Source organism: Tachypleus tridentatus, chromosome 13 (genome assembly GCF_004210375.1).
Source record: "Tachypleus tridentatus isolate NWPU-2018 chromosome 13, ASM421037v1, whole genome shotgun sequence".
NCBI classification, from domain to species: Eukaryota; Metazoa; Arthropoda; class Merostomata; order Xiphosura; family Limulidae; genus Tachypleus; species Tachypleus tridentatus.
In genome coordinates, this window is record NC_134837.1 from 199755183 (window position 1) to 199778409 (window position 23227).

The 23227-nt window shown below is 32.7% G+C and overlaps 1 protein-coding gene and 1 long non-coding RNA gene across 4 annotated transcripts in view; one reads left to right on the forward strand and one right to left on the reverse strand.

Moving 5' to 3' along the window:
• The window catches only part of LOC143236629 (uncharacterized), a 36208-nt gene extending 29644 nt beyond the window's left edge, over positions 1–6564 (reverse strand). For both annotated transcript variants that reach the window (XR_013019630.1, XR_013019629.1), the window contains exon 1: positions 6429–6564. This is a non-coding gene — a long non-coding RNA (uncharacterized LOC143236629). The remainder of the gene's footprint in view (positions 1–6428) is intronic.
• On the forward strand, positions 3555–22770 carry LOC143236628 (microtubule-associated serine/threonine-protein kinase 3-like). 2 transcript variants are annotated; one of them, XM_076474972.1, is made up of 3 exons: positions 3555–3687; positions 18671–18789; positions 20181–22770. In XM_076474972.1, the coding sequence occupies exons 1-3, from the start codon at positions 3684–3686 to the stop codon at positions 20490–20492; spliced, it is 435 nt and encodes a 144-aa protein (XP_076331087.1). In that variant the 5' UTR covers positions 3555–3683; the 3' UTR covers positions 20493–22770. The 2 variants fall into 2 exon arrangements, with proteins under 2 accessions (XP_076331087.1, XP_076331086.1); XM_076474971.1 differs by lacking the exon at positions 3555–3687 and adding an exon at positions 17979–18087.
• Positions 22771–23227: the final 457 nt, after the last annotated feature.

The window sequence follows — 23227 nt, forward strand, 5'->3', positions numbered from 1 at the left end:
AAAAAAAGTGTTTTTGTTTAATTGTTATTAAGCACAAAGTTACACAATTAGCTATCTGTGTTATGACTAGAACAGTAAAGAAAAAACTTAAGTTTCAGTGCTATGGGTCCTTAAACTTACCGTCCAGCCATCAGGAGGCGCCAACAAAAAAGAAACCATAAGAATGACATCCATGAGATGTTATCATTAAAAGCTGTAAATGAGAATAAAACCTTGTTTATCTTTTGTTTTTAATGAATTGATATAACCTTTATAAAACCGTGATTATCTATTGTGTGTTATTATTTTATATTTAACCATCGAGAATTTAAAGTTTTAAATGACTAAAACATTGATTATTTATCATCCAATTTATTTGTAAATAAATTATGTAGGTTAAAATATAAAAACGAGAGCAATCTTTATAATTTATTATACATTTTTATTTTGAAGTGGATAGTTTAGAATAAAAAATCGATAGAAATCTTAATTATGCGTTATCTATAATAATTATTATGTAATGAGTGATTCAGCATTGGAAATAAAAGAGATAAGAACATAGATTAACATAGAAGTTCTGGATAATTTGTTTAGAAATATTATGATGCAATTCACCACTACGGCTTTGAAGTGTCAACGGTTTAACTTTAACACCTAAGCCAAAAGAAAAAAAAACCTAATGATATATTTTTACAAGAATAAAAAAATATCTATTCTTAAACCCAGTTGAAATAAGAGAGAGAAATGGGAAAAAGAAATAACATTGAAAATGCACGAAATTCAGTTTTCGAGATAAAATCAAATCATTAATTCAATTAAAACTGAAATAGGGTTAGCTCAGCAAGTCCTCAAAAACCATTTCCTCTTTAATTAGTTTCTAAGTTTAATCCATACAGTATTAATGGAATGGGAGAAACATTTAAACAATTTTTCGAATATATTAAATTTTAGTTATTCGATCCATGAAATGTACTTCACCAAATAAAAAAATGTAACTGACGTTTTTAAAAAAAATCTTATTTTATAATTCGAGCAGATTTAAAAACAACAACAAATGATAATCAAAAAGTAACTTTATAATTAACCAACTTTAACAAGCAAATCACTAACTAAGAACGAATCATTTCCTTAACCTTCAATGAAAAAATTATTTTTATCAATCAAGAATATTGTAGCATACGACATTCTACATTGAAGCTATAGTATAACATAATTAGATTTATTCAACCAATAAATCTTTGCTTAAAAATACAAAAAAAAACAAGTCTACCTTTAAGGCTTGCCAGATGATTCAGTATTTCTTATAATTTAATAATAAACATGTGTATGATCCATTCATGTTAAATTACGTAATAACTAAACAATAACCATAATTAAAAGTATGGTTATTACTTTTTGATTGTGTTTATTGTAACATGGTGTATACAAGAAACAATTTATCATTACTAGAGCAATAGATTGAAGGATTAGCAACACTGCTATCATCTACGTCATCTAATCCTTATACATAAGCTACACGCTTAGAAGTATTTAAACGGCCCGGCATGATCAAGCGTGTTAAGGCGTGCGACTCGTAATCTGAGGGTAGCGGGTTCGCATCCCAATCGCGCCAAACATGCTCGCCCTTTCAGCCGTGGGGGCGTTATAATGTGTCGGTCAATACCACTATTCGTTGGTAAAAGAGTAGCCCAACAGTTGGCGGTGGGTGGTGATGACTAGCTGCCTTCCCTCTAGTCTTACGCTGCAAAATTAGGGACGGCTAGCACAGATAACCCATATGTATCTTTGTGCGAACTTCAAAAACAAACAATACAACTATTTAAAATAAGATCTAACGGATCATTAATCCAAATCCATTACTTAAACTGTCAACAACTACATAACTCAGTTTATGTATAATGCCAACAATTAGTTTATTTAATTTAAGTATACTGCCAATAATTCATCTAATTTAAGTATACTGCCAATAATTCATCTAATTTAAGTACACTGCCAATGGCTACTTCATTTCATCCCAATATTTATAAATTGTTATTCCATGTAATTTATTTTCAGTCTCTCGTGAAATTTACATCTCTTTACTAATGTTAATCAAAATATAAAAAAACATGTTTAGTTAATATAGGAATGACCCCTTATTATAATACACCAAATGACAAATTTTCACCAATACCAACGTAAGACACGTCAGAAGAACTGTCTTAAAAGTTACAGGAATAAGTCACAAAAATACCTCTCCACTGTCGCCACTGAATGTTCCATCTTCAAATTCTGAAGTTTCGGTTTATTAAACCATAAATATTCTGTCATGAGCTATTCATAAATTTACCTGCTTAACTTGCCGTCCCTGCCGTAAAATATTTGATTTTTTTATTAACCTTAGTTCTGACGTTGAAGTTAAGTAAATTTCGCTTATTTGCAATGTAATTTTTAAGAACTGCTTATAACAAGAAATGGTAATTTTACTAATTGGAGTAAAATATAGCTTTAGGATTAGGAAATAACACTGAGTTGATATCAAATAAACTGTTGGAAAGTGTTGTTAAGTGCAATGTTCATGGATCCAACAAGATGTTTGAAAACTCAGACCACTACAATTTTCAACAAAGTCATCCATCAGCAGGTTGTCGTATAATTTAACCAAAGTCATCCATCAGCAGGTTGTCGCATAATTTAACCAAAGTCATCCATCAGCACGTTGTCACATAATTTAACCAAAGTCATCCATCAGCAGGTTGTCGCATAATTTAACCGACGGATTCAGCAGCCAACCATGATCTTCAAAGTGTCGTTATAGAATGTCATGGAGGGTAAACTTCAATGAGGCAAAAAAGGCAGTTTCCCTAACAAACTCTGCAGGATATGATATAATCGCATATAAAGTGATAAAAGATTTCTTCCCAAACGCTCTTCAGCTGGTACAGCGGTAAGTCTATAAATTTACAACGTTAAATCAGGGGGTTCGATTCCCCTCGGGGGACACAGCACAAAGATCGATGTGGCTTTGCTAAAACCACATTGTCGGAATTTTTCTTAAACGACCCATAAATATATTGTAACACGAAACACTTTAGCACGTACTGAATCATGAAGTTTATTCAACCAATCAGAACTACAGTTTTAGAAAATATCATTAGCCTGTGTTATCGAGACACTTTATCAAAATGCGTTCTTTAAGCACAAAGCTACACAATGAATTATCTGTACTTTACCCACCAGGTGTATCGAAACCCGGTTTCTAGCGTTGTAAGTCCATAGATAAACCGCTGGCAACTATGGTATTATATTGAATGTTGCTTTAAATTAAAGGGTAGAGTCTAAACAGGAGAAGAAAGATGGTTTTAGTGATCATACTAATTAATAATAGTACTTGAAGCTATCAGAACGTTCACACTCTGGTGGAGAAAAAAAAAGGAAGTCATAAAAAATACTTTCTGTACAATAACCGCGTCATGATACACATTTCTGCCCAGCTAGTCATACAGTTTTGTATTGTTTTATTTTTCTGTAACCTTATCAAATAAAAAGGGAAGTACAGTAGCATTTTCTGACAATAGGTAGCGCTCCGCCGATAAAGCCGTTCACCTTTCGTAATGCCCGGGCAACCAGTCCAGAGTTGTTTGTCCTTGTAACCTGCCCTATCGTTTAAAACTGTATCAGTTGGTAAAAAATACCGTTGGCGAAACAAGTGTATAGTCTGTAGGATGGGTAAGTTTTATTTAGTTTATATAATGTCATCTCGAGTTTTAAGTATGTTTGTCAATTTTTAATTACGATATGTAAATTTCTACTTTGTATCCTTAAATTAGGAGCTACAAAAAGACCCTATACATGTTACAAATAGTAAATAAAACTTTCAAACACTTAGCTGTCATGGTGGAACGTAACATGCGCAGTAATTCGACTCGCGTTGTGTTAGAAAAGGCAGTGGATCAACGTAAATGAATCAAACAAGTGTTTTATTTTAATAGCTTATGGTGATAAATAGAAAGAATAAAAAACTGACGTAATGTAAAAAGTCAAAATTTGTATAAATGTAACTGTTTATAACTTCAGACACAAATATACGAAATAATAGTAAAAATTTGTTTTATACTTCACAATCTAGTACTTTATGAACATGGAATTCGCTGTGCACGTGCGTTTTGTACTGGTACCTAAACTCAATCTGTTAAGTTGCATATTTACTCATAGCACCACACTGTATGCTATAGCCTCAAATCGCCAAGACAACAGTGACATATTATACTGTACAGTATAAAATCGCTAGAACAACAGTATAATGTGATACTGTTGTAACAGTGGTTCCCAACCTTTTTTATGCCCCGCACCCCTAAAAATTTTAATATGTTCTCGCACCCCTCCCAGCAATTATTTAAGAATAAAGGTGAAGATAGGCAAAACAAATTTTTATACTTAGTTTTTAATGGTATATAAACAAACACATCTGGAAAAGAAAAAAATATTACAACAAACTAAAAGTTGCATAAACCTTACATGGTCTAGGAAAAATAAATTTTCATCCATGCATTAAATGAAATTTCTTTAAATTTGAAATGTTCAAATGTTCATAAGCCAATTTAAATTTAATGACTCTTTTGTTCCTGTTTATTTCTTACGAGTTTTTCAAAGTATGGCACAATTTTTGAATATATAGGACAGTACCCTTAATATAAACAAAAAAAAAATTAAATGTTGTATCGCACACCCTGGAACGCTATCTCGCACCCATGGTTGGGAACCACTGCTGTACAATATAAAATCACCAAGACAACAGTGCCACACAATAACCTGCAGTGTAAAACCACTAAGACAAAAGTGGCACACTGTACTTAAAAGTGTCAAATGAACAAGGTAGCAGTGTGGCACTAAATACGTCGATGCACGAACACCAACAATACACGTCACATTTTTTGCTACAAAATGTATAAGCATGTCACAAAACGGTACTCAGTGATGACGAGAAACCCACTTGTTGAGAAATTTATATGCAAAAACGGCTCGTTTGGGCTGAGAAAACACTTTTACATAGAAGAGCGAACAACGTTTCGACCTTCTTCGGTCATCGTCAGGTTCACAAAGAAAGAGGTAACTGACCGGAAGCTGACCACATGTTTGAAAGGGGTTGTGTAACTGTGTGTCGAAATGTAGAGGGCGGTATTAATGTTTGAATATATAATTTTATTTATTTTATTAATATAGGTATAAAGGCGTTCCTTTATATTGGTTTATTTTGGGTTTAAGTTGTATAAGTAAGGCTTCTTTAATTTTGCGTTTGTTTATGTTTGTTTCTTTATTTAGTATTTGAGTGTTTTCTTTGGTTATGTTGTGTTTATTTGACTTGCAGTGTTCGAAAACGTGTGAAGGTGACTTTTTATGTTCTTTGAATCTGGTTTCCATTTTTCTACTTGTTAGAAAAATATAGAAGTCGACTTCTATATTGGAGAAACAAGTAGAAAAATGGAAACCAGATGATAGAAAAATATAGAAGTCGACTTCTATATTGGAGAAACAAGTAGAAAAATGGAAACCAGATTCAAAGAACATAAAAAGTCACCTTCACACGTTTTCGAACACTGCAAGTCAAATAAACACAACATAACCATAGAAAACACTCAAATACTAAATAAAGAAACAAACATAAACAAACGCAAAATTAAAGAAGCCTTACTTATACAACAACTTAAACCCAAAATAAACCAATATAAAGGAACGCCTTTATACCTATATTAATAAAATAAATAAAATTATATATTCAAACATTAATACCGCCCCCTACATTTCGACACACAGTTACACAACCCCTTTCAAACATGTGGTCAGCTTCCGGTCAGTACCTCTTTCTTTGTGAACCTGACGATGACCGAAGAAGGTCGAAACGTTGTTCGCTCTTCTATGTAAAAGTGTTTTCTCAGCCCAAACGAGCCGTTTTTGCATATAAATTACAAAACGGTACTGTTGCAAGTTATATTTTTTAATATTTTAATTTTTGTTTGATAGAGGAAGGGTGTTATGCAGTCACGATAACACAAGATCTAGAAATTTGAGGATTTAAATACGATTCCAAAATTCTTTAGGATAATAGATTGTATATAAGTACGAGAATCAGTGTGTTAATGAGTTAGGTAATGAGTTATTGCATATATTTGTATGTTATTCAATCGGACAGAGTTTACCAACGTGGTTTTTATCGACAGATTGACAAGGAATTTCAACAGGTATGCTAACCATACGTTAATTTCGTAATTTCTGTGAAATACATTGTTTGTTAAGTTAGGCCTACCAATGAATGAAACCTTTAGCAAACGTTATTGAAGAAATATACTGATTCATTATCGTTACGTGGACTGGACTTAACATTGTTTTTTACAAATTAACCCAAAAGAACCCACCCTACCATATAACACCTGTATTTGAATGGCTAATTGAATACGTTGTCTCTGTCCTACCTTGCAAACGTTGTACTCATCTGCTTGAATGACAAGATCACAGATGGAAAGTTTTGGATCTGTTGAGGAAAGAAGGCCTTAAGCTGAATTTCAGAAGTGTGACTTCATCTGTTATCCGATTCTGCAGAGAGACATAGTCTTTGTTTAACCAATTCTTGAAGAGCCACAGATCGTAGGCACATATTTCAGTGATTTTTGATGAGTAAGCTGTATTATCACAAACACTACACAGAAAAGAAGATAAAAACAATGGCTGCAGAAAAAAAGAAAGAAAAAAAGGATGTACAATTTTGAAATGTCTGTTTTAATTTTGTTCACGTACTGAGTAGTTTCCATCACCACCTATATGGACAGAAGTTTCACTTCTGAATTGTATGTAGCTGGTGAAATTTTGAAGTGCAGATAGCAAGATGGCTCGAGAATTTCATGAGGTTTTACTAAAATTGTACAATAACTTGGATGGAACCATGGAAATTAGTTTGCATTATCCAAAAGATCAGTTAATTATTGACAAATGTAAAGAACGTGAATCAGCCGCGTATTAATTTCGAGAGAAATTTGATAATATTGGATTACTTTACCATTTAAATTATCTCTGATACCAAATAATCGTGTTATTGTTTTTAATCCAATCCTTGTAGTGAGAATTTCTGCTCAGAGTTAACCTGTTTGTGACCTAAAGTTTTAATTACGGAAATAACGTGATTTACTGTGTTTAAAATAAAATGTTATCTACATTACCTATATGTTAGTATTACTTGTTTGTGAACAGTGTTGTTATTATCACACGGGTAGATTAACCCAAACACTGCGACAAAGTTCCATACAACTGTTACTTACAAAACATCAACAGACACACATAAAAACGCCCTCTCTAGGGTAAATACACAAATTGTATCTGTACTCAAGGAACTACATGTGGTAGTATTTACCTGCACATATACAGAAAAGGTTTAACTTGTAGCATTTCGTTAATTTTACACTCGAAATTTTTCTCTCCTATATAAAGTCTTCATATGTTTAAAGATTTCGTTTTTAACTTTCCATTTGTTTTATCAAGGAACTTCTGCTTACTACTGGCGAACTGCTCTACCGATTTCACCAAACCTAGTATATACCATAAGGACGCTCATCCACGTTGTTTGATGTGGGGGACGGGGTATATTCGGTGTTTATAACTGACCCCTTGCCTTTACTCCTTGCGTTGATTAGGGTGTTTCATTAGGTGTTGTGGGTTTGAATCCCTGTCACCAACATGCTTGTTTTTTCAGCCGTGAGTACGTTATAACGTGACGGTGAATCTCACTATTCATTGTTAAAAGAATAGCCCACAAGTTGGCAGTAGGTGGTATGGACTATCTGCCTTCCTTTTAATCTATTACTGCGACAACAAGGACGGCTAGCGCATATAACCCTCGAGGCATTACACGAAATTCAAAACAAACCAAACAACATGTGTCTAATATCATATTTAATTCGATATTTGTGTTCCGTTATGACGAGAAAACCCACTTGTAGAGAAAAATATATATCTAAAATGGCCGGTATAAGTTGAGAAAATTTTCTCAACCCATACCAGCCGTTTTTACATAGATATTTGTTTTGTTATTGTTTTTCAGTTTCAGCTGTTTAAATTAGGCACGGAAGAAATAGAAATAAGGAGCAAAATATGTTTAAAGATTTATATTAGAAGTCTAAATAAATATTTGATGAAACTTATATTTTTAATGTTTATTTGTTAGATAGTGCATGATGGAATATCTAGACATTTTGCGCAGTTTGTCGAATCAAGTGTATAAGTATCGGTGAGTTAGTGAATAATCAATGAATGAATCAGCTTGTAACAAATGTCAAAGAAGAAATAATCTGTATTATCATCGTAACATGGACTCTGTGTCATTTCTGCTAAATCTTAAAGAGCACCCCTATTAATGGAACACGTTACAACTGTGGTCTCAGAAATGAGATTATTTTGGTGAAAGTAGAATAGAACTGATTAAATTTGCATTTAAGATGACAAGAAGATCGTGAAGAGAACTCAAAACTTTGCTGGATGTGGTAAAACAGTTAAAAGAGACTAAAATGATCAAATAAAGTAGAAAAATAAATCAATAAAGTACAAAAAATAGAATAAAACATTTCGAAGACGAATTGACAAATACACTGATTAAATTGGTCACATCTCATTCTGCATCTGCTAAGGAATTCAACCATTTACTATAAAAAAATTATCTTTTGGTTTACTGTTACCAATACCGCTGTGACAGTTGTTGTAACAGTTGTGACTTTCTGTTCCAGAATTTAGATAGTTAAAAAAAAATTGTCTAATCACAAAACCAAAGATGGACTATGGTGGAATGGTACGTTGGTGGACATATCAGACTCAGTTCGAAATAGTTGTTAGAATGAATGGATAGAGAACATCAAGTTATTATTCTTAAGCTAATCCCTTTAACGACATTGAGTGACTTTTCATTTGATAACCGTTATCAAACATTATTAGATCTCTTGCCAAAAAGGTTTTAAGTGACACTACAGAAGGAAGTATCCAAACAGAACAGGATGCTGAGGAAAGACTAGACCTTAAACCAACATATGCAATATTTGGATAAACTTTCCCAGTTGCCTCACTTAGAAGTTCGACGTAAAATGATGTATTCGATGGCACGTGGCCAATTTATAGACGCTATAATGGACAAGGATATGAAAATTAGGCCAAAAAATAGATGCACATCTTTAAAGAAAGCTCTCCAGTTGATAATGGAACTAAAATCCACTAAAATTGCAGCTAAACAATTAATGGCACCACATAAAAGTTAAGGATTAGGTTAAGTAATAAATGAACTTTCTGACAGTAGACCAGAAGAAACTAAACGAATTAACTAAAGAATTAGTTGCACAAAATGAAGGATATAAACCACAGTAATAGATGTTCCAAGTGTAACATAAAAGGGCATATTACTTAGAACTGCAGAAAACCGTATATGAAATAAGAACTCTTCTCAAAGGAAGGGGAAGAAGAGGTGTCTATTATTGATGTGGGAGACATGACCATTACTACCGAGACTGTGAAGCAATAACAGTTGTTAATAGGCTTTTAAGATCCTTTGAACCTAGCCGTGTGAAAGAAACAAGGAGTTCACCAAAAATTGAAAAAAAAAAAAAAAAAAGGGAATTCGCCAATATTATGTGGTAAAGTGAATTGCTAATATTCCACCTGTTGTAAGTGGTATAAGAAGTTTATTTAAAGAAACCATAAGTCAACATAAGTTAACCCAATTTGGTATTGAAGGGTGGGCATATACCCACAGAAATAAAAGATAAGATAGAATAATACGAACACCAACTACACATAAAAATCCAGAAAGAGAAAAGTTGAAAGTTAACTTTACTGCAGGAAGCTTCTCTACACCTCTTGATCTGTGAGTAATTGTCCTCGTGGAAAGTACATGTTTAAAACTGACTTCGTGTGAAGAAATGGATGGGAGAATAGGTTAGTTTCTTAGTCCATAACCAGAAAATCCCCTTGCACTACACAAAAGTTTGATCCTTCTGACACCAGGTAGAGTATAATTGTGCCATGAAAAAGCGAAATGCACCTGGATTTATTAGAAATAAACCTACATTAAGTGACTAGGACAAAGTGGAACCAAATACTCTGGTATGTCCGTAGGAACCGATGTTTGGAAGACCACTCGTGAATCGAATCTGATGGATAAACGTGCCATAAAGATTATTCTAAAAACAAAGAAACAACTAAGTAGATTTTGATGAAATGAACTGTCATTTTGTTGTTAATCAAAATTTCACCAAGACAACATGATAATCAATCCTTACAACAAGAAACGGCGAACTCCAGAGTTAAATAAATGCCAGAAAGAATCGTGACTTAATTTTAAAAAAAATAGTGATGTAGTTTACAAAATCTAGAACAGGCAGTCTAAGTCTAAGATCATCCACCACAATCATCTTCGGAAGTACGATGGTGAGAGAACGATTAACTTGGAAAATTCAGAGAAGAATGTGATAGCAGAAAGTCAACCTGCTAAAGAGCCCAAGGTTCCCCTCGAAACCATTTCCGTTGGATCACAAAGGATAGAGCCACCAACAAACAGAATTCAACTAGTAGCAGGATAGCACTTAGCCCTTCACAATAAAATACAAGAGGCCATCTAGTCTACTTATCATAAATCCTGGAAAAGAAAAACGCAAAAGAGTTAGTGAACAGATAATTTAATATAGTGCTATTATATACTTGTTATGATTACTCATAGAGCGTCACAATTCAGAAAGGGGAAGTGTTGTAAGCTATAGTTTTAGTATTTTAACTTAGATGTTTATTTTTTAAAGGAGGCATGATAAAACACCTAAAAATTTGCAATACGTAGACACAGGCTACAACATAACATCAGTGAATAGCTGAAGGGTTCAGTGAAGGCATAAGCAATAAGTGATTCAATGAATGAATCAGTTAAGCACCAGTTGGTAAGTTTTCTGATTCAGTTAGTGAGCTAAACAGTAAGTTGTAAGTGTGTTTGTTATCAGTTGCAATTACGTTTACAAGTGTACATTAGTCTCCAAACGTATATTCAAACGTTTTTTGTAGTTAGACCTATACAAGTGAAAGTATACTTTAGCAAACGTTAAAGAAGAAATAGACAACTAAATTGTTATCGTTACAAAGGCTGGATGTAACATTGCCAAAGTAATCCAAAAGGATCGACCCAACCAGTGGTATAACTGGTTATAAGTAATTAGTACTACTGCTATAAATTAGATCAAAAGTACGTAAACGATAAAATTAACATTATTTTACAATGATGAAAGATAGTATGAAAACCGAAATGAATATTGTGAAAGTGACAAAAAACGTTTTCCATTTTAATTTATAAATTACCGAGTGTTAAACGAATTTCTAACGAATGTAAACTTTACAAACATTTTATGGAGTTTCGGAATTGCATACAAAAAGGTAGTATAGGCAGAAATATTGGACCAATGGACTATATGTAGGAAGGTACTCAATATGCATAATACAAATATTCACGCTAAAAAATCAACAATGGCAAATAGTTTTACTTTAAAAATGATAATCAGTGATGACGAGAAACCCACTTGTAAAGAAAAATATATATGTAATAACGGCTGGTTTGGGTTGTGAAGTTTTTGTATGTAGAGAAGCGAACAACGTTTCGACGTATATTTTACTTTAAAAATCATTATCACTCACTTTCATTTGTTTCTCTACCCAACAAGCTCAAAAACAAAGCAAGAAACCATTGTCTAAGATTCAAAGAAAAAAGTTACAAACCCACCAAATTGTTCATCTTTCTGTTTATTGCGATCGAGATAACCCTACAATTACTTTATGACTAACATCATTTTATACCAAACTCCATTGTTATGTGTTTTGGGGCGGTGCGCAATATCATCGCTTAGTGCTAGTAACTAGTATTCTTAAAAAAAAAAACATAATTCTAGTGTAAACGATGTTATCATTACCTCTTGAAGTCAACTCTTCTACAGAGATCAAATGTTGCTGTAAAAAGCTTATGTACAGGGTAAAAGAGATATTACATGCCAATAATAGATGAACAATAGAAGACTGTAATGTGTAGAATACTCAATGTTTTGTACACTACACAATCGATGTCTTTAAGAAGTCAAATTCTATATTATATATGAAGTGAAGAAGTAGAAAAAATCAATACACATAATATTAGATGTTACTATACTCATTCATAGAATACGCTAACTTTTAGTCAAGGGAGAAAACGTTGCAAATTTAATAAAAACATTTTGTAAGTTAAAACTAATGTAGGGATGACAGTACTAAAAAAATGAAATCATTAATATAGGGATAATGCAGATCATCCATATATAACTTTCAATATTAAAATTTAATATTGAATTATAAAGTGTATACTTGACTTTAATATTACTGCAGTTGGAAATTGTGTATTCCTTACTGTTGGTATGTTGTTTATTTATCATAATATCACGGTTATATTTGGATAACACATCAATGTAATGTAACTACGTGGACTTGCGTGCAAGAAAAACTTGTGTTGACCGACCTCGTATCCATCTTGTACATTTTACAGTGCAACATTAAAATTGAATATTGAAGAGATGATCCATGTATAGCTGTATCATTCCTATGTTCTTGTTTGTATAATTTTGGAACTGCCATTTGTACATCATTTTACATTTAAAATATGTTCTTATTACATGTCTATATTTATGAAAGACATATACTTTTATGTCTCACTGTAAATTAGCAGGTTGTAAGTTTCGTTTTTTTATTTGTAAAAAAAGAACCAAACATTGTGCACAAATTTTAGTTAATGATATCAATAAAATTAAAATATTTACAAAACGTACATTAAAAAATTAAAGTTCTACATGTTTTAATTTACCTGTTTTGTATGCAATAAAACAGCTGTAAAGTTTACATTCATTACAAATTTGTTTAAATGTTGTTACAAAATCCATTTCTACCAGACTTAATAAAATTTTAGATATTATATTTAAAAAATAAAATTAGTGTCACTAAATAACTTAGATCCCTATTTTTCGATTATTACAAATAATATACCAGTTTTAGATGGAACAACAGACAATATTGGAAATGAGCTACTTCTGTTACTACGTATGATTTTACATGTTAACCAGATCATTAAATACTTAATCAGAGTTTTTATTATTTAATTGATCAATCTTTAGATAAAGACACAATTATTTCTAAATATAGATTCATCAAAAGAATATTTGGTCATTCTTTACAGACCTATTTATAGTAATATGTAAAAGCGTTAGGATTAGAGAATATTGTCATTCTTTACATTTTATGAGGCTAATTCTTCCATGCCATTAGATAATGTATATTTCAACACTATGGTAACGCTTTACTGATTCCTGTTAACAATTTAATGAGCCACGGTGAGAATACTTACCATTCTTTAGATTCGCCATATACTTGTAACAAGGGCGTGACATATAGGTTCTACTTGAATGAACATACTGAGTAAACTAGGGTCTGAAATAACTGTCATGGTAGCCCATGCAGTGTCTTAACTATGCAGATAAAAAGCTAACAAGGATATAGCATATGGTACTGGTATATGCTAAAAGAAATACGTTTAATAGCACTCAACAAATAAATCTTGATAAAAACAGTGTTTAACGCTATGTATTAAGTTTTGATATTATGCCACGGCCCAAAAAAAGCGTAGAAAATTGTCAATAGAGCAATTGGTGAAGACTTGAAATACCCCCCTCCAAACATTATCAATTACACCTTAGTTTGTGAGACCGAGACAGATAAATCTGAAAATAGGAAAAGAAGAGACAGAACACCTAAACTCAATGATATTGATGTTAAGTAACTTTGTTTATACAGCCTTCAGGACAGAAGGAAAACTGTTACTGATCTCAAGCATGAGATAAACAACCATGTACCAGATGATAGAACAGTGTCCATAAAACCCAACAAGAATGAAATGTGTGGTTGTGTATCAGTTAGTAAACCTTTATTTTAATCTTTAAATATTGTCAAGAGACTGAAACTTGTTTAAAATTACAAAAACTGGACTGTTTATAATTGGAAAATGGTATTTTGGACGGATGAGTTAATCTTTGAAATATTTGGTGTAAAGCCTAGGTTGTATGTCCGGCAGAAGAAAGGTGAAAGAAACATAACACCTACCATGAAGCATGAGGGAAGCAGTGTGACGGTTTGGGTGTGTTTTGCTACTGAAGTGAAAGGAAATATTTACATAATAGATGGAATAATGGACCAGTAGAAGTACCAACAGATACTGATCTGTCATGGTATACCCAGCGGTTTGTGTATTATTTGTAAATGTTTCTACTACCAAGAAGGTAATAACTCCAAACACTCATTCAACCTTTTCAGAAATTATTTAACTGAGATTTTTTATTTTAAATTTCGCGCAAAGCTATACGAGGGCTATTTGCGTTATACGTCCCTAATTTATCAGTGTAAGGTTAAAGGGGAGGCAACTAGTCATCACCAACCACCGCCAACTCGTGGGATACTCTTTTATTATCAGTAGTGGAATTGACCGTCACATTAATCCCTCCCCCACGGCTGAGAGAGCGGGCATGTTTGGTGTGACAGGGATTCGAACCCACTATCCTCAGATTACGAGTCGAGCGCCTTAACCACCTCGCCATGCCAGGCCCACTTAGCTAAGAAAGAAGCTGTTGGATTTTTTCAAGTTATTCAATGGTACCTACAGACTCCAGATCTCAACACATCTAGGACTTGATTGATCGAAAACTTGACAAATCAAAAGTTACTTCCAAAGAAACTTTACAGCAGTGCATTAGACATTTGGAGTAAAATCCCAAAGAACACTTTGATTAAATATGTTGCAACAATGCCTGAAAAACTGTCTGCAATTATTAAAGTAAAAGAAGGACATCAAAAAAAAATATTGATTGTTTGCTGAACGTAGCACTTCCGTCCAGTTTCTCTTGTACGAAATGTAGAAATTAATAAAATTTTGATGTTTCGCCTGTGATTTACCTTCCACTGTTCTTTGTGTTACTTTGTTTTGATACTTTCACACATTATTGTATATAATAGTTACGTTATTTCTCATCAATACGTATTTAAACAAGTGTTTGGTATTCCGATGAAAACTAATTTCTTCTCTAATATACCTAACTGTACTTTTATGAAAATGTATTTTTGAAACTTAAGTTAAGCCTTTAGCTATATTGACTGTGTACTTTCTATCAATAATGTAAGCTCCGATGACCCTACTTATATCTGTCCAAATAACTTTTAATAGAAAGAGGTAATAACAAAGCACATTATTTTGATTTTAATATTATTTTCATGGAAGATTGTCAACCATTTTTGATAAAAAAAAAAAAAGGATTTGGTTTTCGTATATTTGATCTATCTACCCAAAATAGTGTAGTCCTCTATTTTCTATTAACTGAATGGAACTAATTTACAGTTTAAAATGTGATGAATATAATAACAGTAACACCTTTATAAATAATTTTCAGTCACTGGTAAGTAATGAATGTACAGATTGGAAAAAAAAAAAAAATATATTTTTTATTATTTATATTTATTTATTATATTATATTTATTATTTATATAATTTTTAATAAGAAATATATTAATAAATGAATATTTTATAAATGGAGGAGTTTACTTGTAGAGATTAGAAAGAGGACGCTAGTTATTCAAGGTCATCGAAAGTTTATAAATCACTAACGTTAATATAATATTTAATTACGTGTTGAGCATATGTATATTGAAAGGTTAATTATAAGCATGCGGTCTGATCTCAGCTTAGCTGGATTATACTTGGATAACTTTTCGAAAGATCGACGTTTCAAAAGCACTTGGATTATAGGATTTATATAATAATGTCAAGACTTCTTGAACCTACGTGTTTTTCTGACACCTTGAGCAAGTTTTGTCGCGAGATAATGTGTATACAATTATTACAGAATTGTAAACGTTTATAGTTTCATTTATCGTTCTTATTTTTTATTTAAAAGATGAAGAAATATAATGTGGTTTATTTCTACTACAAGATTATTTCAACACATTGTATATCGACATATTAGGGATAATTACCGTCCCGTAACTGGCTACAAACAAGTAAAGTGTGTGTGTGTTTTTCTTACAGCAAAGCCACATGGGGCTATCTGCTGAACTCACCGAAGGGAATCGAACCCCTAATTTTAGCGTTGTAAGTCCGTAGATGTACCGCTGTACTAGCGGGGGACAACAAGTAAAGACATTAGCAGTTGAAACGTTGGGGATCAAAGCACTACTCCTAGTCTCTGTAATCTGATCTTTCGTAACGACTAACTTGTTTAACATATGTGTTTAGATCATGTAAGGTAAAAGGAACATCCCCCGACACCTTTAGGTGCTATGATCACAGACATTTTCTGTTGTGACGTAACCTGTGTTTAGGTCGTGTCTGATGGATGGAATATCCCACAACACCTTTAGGTGCTGTGACAACAGACATTTTCTGTTGTGACTTAAACTTTGTTTAGATAATGTCTGATAAATGGAATATTCACCAACACTTTTAATTGCTATAACCTCAGACATTTTCCGCTATAGTTTAAAAAATAATGACAGAAACTGACAATGGACAGTTTTCTTTTCCGTTACTATTTTATACGCATATTGGTTTTAGTTTATTTCATGCGTACACGTAAGAGCGCGCGATTATCTTGTCACAAGTTTTGAAATATGAGCTCAACCCACTGTTATGGTACATGATATTGTATGGGTTAGACTTGCATTTTCAGTTCTGGACAGCAGCATAGCTCACAGTACTAATATTCGGCTTTCGATTGACGTGGTGGACAAAGTACAGGCAAGTCACTGTGAACCTTTGTGCTTAGTAACAAACAAAAATTCCGACTGTGTTTCGAGTTAATTTCATTATGTCTCAAATAATTGTTGAATCTGTTTTTAAAGATTCAAGAAATAACATTCAACTCAACCACTTTGACAAGTATGTTAAGGAATAAACCTATCTTTACAAGCACTTTCAGAGAAGTTTTTCTTTAGTAGTCCGAGTGTGGACTAGTGGTTAGCAAAATGGACTGCGCTCCGACAGGTTCAGGACTCCAGACTCAATATTGCTAACAATGCTTGGAACTTTTCACATATATATCCCAGTATTTGGTTCAAAGAACCGCCCAGTGAAATTGCGGTAGTTCTTGTTACTGGGTGTTGGCTATTAATTCAAAATTAAAAGTCTATAACCCTATTTTGCTCATTGTGTATTTGAGGCACCAGAACTACGGTGTAGCCAGTTGCTGTAAAAAAGATCCAACTAATGACCTGAACTCGTTACGATTAATTTGTATCGTCCGTATTTTAACCAACGATTTAATATAGTTTCAATTCTCTGTTGTTCTCTGTGTTGTTTGTTTTTCTTAGAGATGCTATTTACTGAAAGTGGAGAAATTCGATAGGTAAAAACTAACATGTGGATGAATTCTTCCTTTTCATTGACGCACTAGTATATTTAAGTTGTTGTAAACGTGCTAAATGCGTCGTTTCTTTGTTTGTTGTTGTTTTTTGTAGGTTGATGAAATAGTGTAATTCTTTCACGCCTTTAAAGTGTTTTCAGTACGAATTACATGTACTATATGTTATTGAGTTTGTATGTCAAATGTCATACAATGTCATAGAATGTCAAATGAAAGGCACATTGAGAGACGCGATTATCCAGTTTAGTCACTGTAACGCCACCAGCGGACGTTTCACGTTCTCAAATTGCGAAACTGGCACCTGTCCAGTTTGAGGATCTCAGTGTTAAGGAAGTGGCATGCATGATGAAGCAAGCCCAACATTTTATTTCTATTGTTGGAAGCTTGCATTATCAAACTATAACATTTGTTCTCCTGAGATTTTGGTTTTTAACGAATTCCTGAATGGTGCACTTACTAACAGCTTCCGCTGATGAGAGCTTTTAGAGGAAGGAAGTAACGTTGGAGAATATAGAAAACAGAAAAGTAGTGAAGCATACAGTCACAATAATCATGTTAAGATACTTTATAAACAACATTCTACTACGAGTAAAACTAAAAATTAGGCCTATCACACATATATATATATACACGCAGCCCAACTCTAGTAAGTTAGTTAAGTGAAAGAATACACTACATTATAACACTAACAAAATAAATCCAGGCTTCGAATTGTTTAGTGTAATATTTCGTAAGGTTCTGTGTGTGTGTGTGTGTGTGTGTGTGTGTGTGGTGGTGGTGGTTGGGGTAATAGTGCATGTAGGTATTAACTAAGAGAGAATGAAACATCACCTCATCAGTATTGTTGACAAGTAGGATTTTAAACGGTAGGAACTATCCGATGATTGTCAAAAGATGTTAATTTTGTGTATCTGGTAAGTGGGCCTACATGATTTGGGTTTAACTCTGAATGTCACGAGGAATTAAAAGAGGGTCTCCTGAATTAGGCAAGATGACCCCTAGGGGTTTACTCACAGGCTGATACTATTGAGCAGGGATGACTTTATTATTTGACCCAGTTGTTCCGTCGATTGGCCTGATGAAGTGTTGTTTTTTTTATAAACTATATAGATTTTAGTTCCTCAGATTTTAAGTAGCCATGTCTTTGTACACGAAAGTAATATTGTATCACAATACAGTGTAAAACAATTTGATTTTTTTTCTTATTTAGTAATAATATCTCTTCACAGAAAATCTGAAACAAACTACGGTGTTGGTGTGTCGTGAAAAGAAAGGGTTTGGTTTGGCTCTACAACAACATAGAACAGATGGAAAAGATGACTTTGATTCTTATGCTTACGTTATTACGGTAGGTGTTGCGAAAGTAATTAACATATATAGATAATCTTATGACAACCGTATAAGCCTTTTATAATATACATATAAACAATAAATATATATTGAATTTCAATTGTACTAACCTACGATTAACGTATGACTTTTAACGTGGCTTTATTTTTCAATATATATTTCATATTAACATTTCTGATTAATGCTTCACTAATATCAAATTAATACATTAGTAAGCAAAATGCCAAAATTAATATAAATAACAACGATCGACAAGCGAAGCGCCATATTAATATATGTAGCAGAGGTCCGTAATATATTTGTGGTCAGGTAAGTATGTTTACCGCAACAGTACTTCTTTACAGGATTTTTTAAAATGATACAAAATAATTTTAATGGGACACACTAAAGTTAGTTAAGTCTTTATTAAGTACGGCCTATATGTGACACTAACTTATATACGTGTCTTGCTTTATTATAGTTAGGACTAAACTTTAGCTCAGTTAAAACTATTAATAAATAAACGTTCGATGGCCTAACGTTAAACACTTTGATAAGCTCTTAACATGTTGCACAAAATGTCAATGAAAATATCTTTACAAATGAAACCGCGCGCATACGTATTTTCAGGACAAAAAACCGAGTACTGTTATTCTTTCAATGAATTACGTTCAAATAAAATGTGACGTAATTAATACATGGCGCCATTTTCCAGTACATTCTGACTCGTAAACAAATAAGTCTAATAATAATAATAAATAAGCTCAAAGTCGCACAATAGACTATCTGTTTGAATTGTTTGTTTGTGTTTGAATTTCGCGCAAAGCTGCACGAGGACTATCTGCGCTAATCGTCCCTGCTTTTGCAGTGTATGACTAGAGGGAAGGCAGCTCCATTGGAATTGAAACCCAGTTTCTTGCATAATAAGCCCCAACTTGCAGCCGAATCACTAGGAAATATTATATTTTATTAAAAATTTAATAAGGAAAGCAGTTAAAAATATAAACCATAAAAAATTGCTTTTTTAAAATTTTTGTCTTGTGTATGTGCACCCAAGTCAAATTTACAACACTAAACTAATTGATCAGTTTACGGACTGACTGTAATTATTAACTTTGCTTTTGTATTGTATTTTTGCCCCAAGTTTCTAAACGATTTGACGTGATGTGCAAGTAACATATTCTTATAATAAATTAATCAAGTTTAGAATATTTCTAAAATTTATGGTTAGACAAACAAGATGAGTCGTGGCGATAATTAAGAATAGGTTGTAAATTTCTAATCTTGAATGAGGGCTTCTGCCATTACGTAAGTAATAAACTTGTGAGTGTTATTAGTTTTTGTGTCAACATAACTAAATATTTAGAGTAAAAAAAGCTTAATTTTTGAATAATTCCCTTGTATTTTCAGAATGTTAGAAAGGGCAGTTCAGCTGAGAAAGCTGGATTAAAAGAAGGAACGATTGTTACCCATATCAATGGGAAATCTCTTTATTGTAAAAGTGAATTTCAAGTCTTTGCTATGATGAACTCTAGCAATGAAGATGTGACACTCTCTATCCTAGCCCCAGTAGGGTTCAAGAATCTTTCTGAAGCCAGTGGGCAGCAGAGGGTTTCCAGTTCAGGACTGAAAACCAGACTTGGAGAAATCCTTAGACCTTTGTTTCAGAAGAAGCCTGTGGGAGTATTCACAACATCAACTAAAGGATACGAAGTCATGTGAAGTGCAACTACTTTTGATTTAATGGAGATTACATCTTGTATTTCAAACAGGATTATTCAGATATGACTCAGAATTGTAGCTAAAATTTCTAGTGAAAGTGGTATTGTAACTCACACTTCAATTAATTGTTCACATCTACTGATACTGGCACAGAATGTTGCCAGAATTTAACATTAGGAGTTTATGAGCTTGTGCATGATGTTGACAAGAACTCAATCTGACTTTCAGATTCTTTCTTACTGATTGTATTCATATAATTTTGTGCTGAAGCTGGTTGTTTTGTTAAATACTATTGTGTGGTATATGAAGAAAGCCAACTGTGTTTATACACCCTACATATTGTGTATATATATAATCAATATAAGGTTTTAATTTCAAAGCTGGCTTCAACCAGGTAGATTCCTAAAATATTTATTTTTTTATGGGTAAAGGGCTATTTACTCCCCTTACAAAACAAGTTCCAGTTTAATCTAGTGTTTCTTATGGAAAACAAGAGCAAACTGGTTAATATATGCATGTTTATGTACCTTTAGATATTAGTTTTAAAATATGCATGCATAGGTATCATCAGATGTCATTCTTATTAGTTATTATCAGTCGTTAATTTTATCAGATGGTGTGAAGCATCATGCAGGCTTCCTCAGCCCTTTCTTTCACTTGTTGACAATTTTATGTCAAATGAACAAGCTGTTACATGAGAGGCTTAGGAAATTACTTTCTGGATAACTTTGGAGGATTAAACATTCTAAATGATGAATACAGTGGTTTAATTGTTTCAGTTTGGTATTCAACATAATATAGATTAACTGGTGACAATTTCCTCCTTCACTGTTGTCAAACAGTGTGTAATTTTCAGTCAAGTGATGTCGAGAAAATCCACTTGTAGAGAAATGTATATGTAAAAACGGCTCGTGTGGTTGAGAAAATATTTTACGACGAGGAGCAAACAACGTTTCAACCTTCTGACATCATCGTAAAATATTTTCTCAACCCAAACGAGCCGTTTTTACATATAGTGTGTAATTTTGAAGGATGTATGGCTATAACGTGTGGTACATTCCTCCTTCACTGTTGTTAAACAGTGTGTAAATTTTAAGGATATTAGTTTAAAAATTAGATTTGCAGATATTCATTAACACAAAACAATCTTTTAATGTAACTTTATTCAAAAGTATACGTGTTTTGCACATAACCTTATTTTGGTATGTGAAAACACCATTCAGTGTTTTTGCAGAAGGTTTATTGTACTTTCACGATATAGTAATCTTGTTAATGATAATTATGCCTCATAAAACAACAATAAACAATCTTACCAAAACTAGCTCTCAAGGTACTCACTCACCATTGCAGAAAACCATTGGTTATTGTCTTTGTTTGTATTTGATGAAAATGGTTCTTAAAATGTAGTTGACAACCTTGTCATATGGAATGAAACAAGATTTTCTTGCCAGTTTATTTAAGCATCTTTGTCACATCTTTCAGTGGGTAAAGTTTTTTGTTTATCAGTTTAATACTTCAGTGAACCTAATTGTTACTCAATGTATCAAGTAACAATGTATTATATAACAATGAAAGTAACGATGTTAAGTAATGCCCAACTGATGAATCAGTACCTCATTTTTAATCTTTTAAGGAAAAACATCAAAATGTATTTAACTGTACTCATTATTAGATTGATTTTTAGTTACCTTTAAGTAGGAAACTTGCCCTGACTGAAAGCTAATTTAATAGTGTTTTTGTTGAAGCAATAACTCATAATAAAGCATTAACCTTTTCCAATAAATATTTCTGGTAAAGTGATGAAACATGGTAGACATTTTTTTATTTTTATAAATTATAAGAACATATGGTAGAAAGTAAAAGTAATATTTCAACTATATTATGACTGCTATATCTAGTAATGAAAAGGCCTTTCACACAATACCAGAGGTTGTCAGATTGAGATAGGATATATTAGTGGCCAAGATAATATTATCAGGTAGTTAAACAACAGCAGCTTCATTATCAACTAGATTAAACTGTTGAACTGTTATTTGATTCAAGTTTTGACAGTTTATTCTGTCTCTAAGTTACTTTGTCCTTCTTGCCAAAATATTTAATGTAATGTATAAAAGTGTACCTAATGGATGACAGTTAACTGTTACCTTTATTTTACGTGCATACTTTGGCTGCCTTTATCACATGTTTAAAACAGAACGTTTGCTCAAACAAAAGAATAGTTTATTGTCTATATTTTTGTATAATGACAACAGCAATAAAGTCTTCTGACAACTTTTAAGTCATTTTGTCTGTAAACTTCATTAGTTTTTGCAATGATACAACACTGTAGTTATCTTAATGCAAATAGGTCATGTTAATTGACTCGTCAAATTGTTACTACAAATCTATGGTGTGGTAACTAACCATTGGCAAGTTTTCTGTAACCTCTGTCACCTAAATCAGTGTTTTCCAACCTGGGTGGTACATCCCCTTAGTGGATGTTTTTAAACTTAGGAGGGCAGCAAACTTTGAGGGGTGGAGAGAAAAGTTTTAAGGGTTACAAAGTAAGGTTTGTTAAAATTAAGTCATAAAAAAGGGATTTTGTTCTTTCAACATGTTTGAACAAAAATCATGCATGGATGTGTCTGTTACAAGCAATGTCTAACCCTGTAGTGTCTGTGACAAGCAACGCACAACCCTGTAGTGTCTGTGACAAGCAACGCACAACCCTGTAGTGTCTGTGACAAGTAATGCTT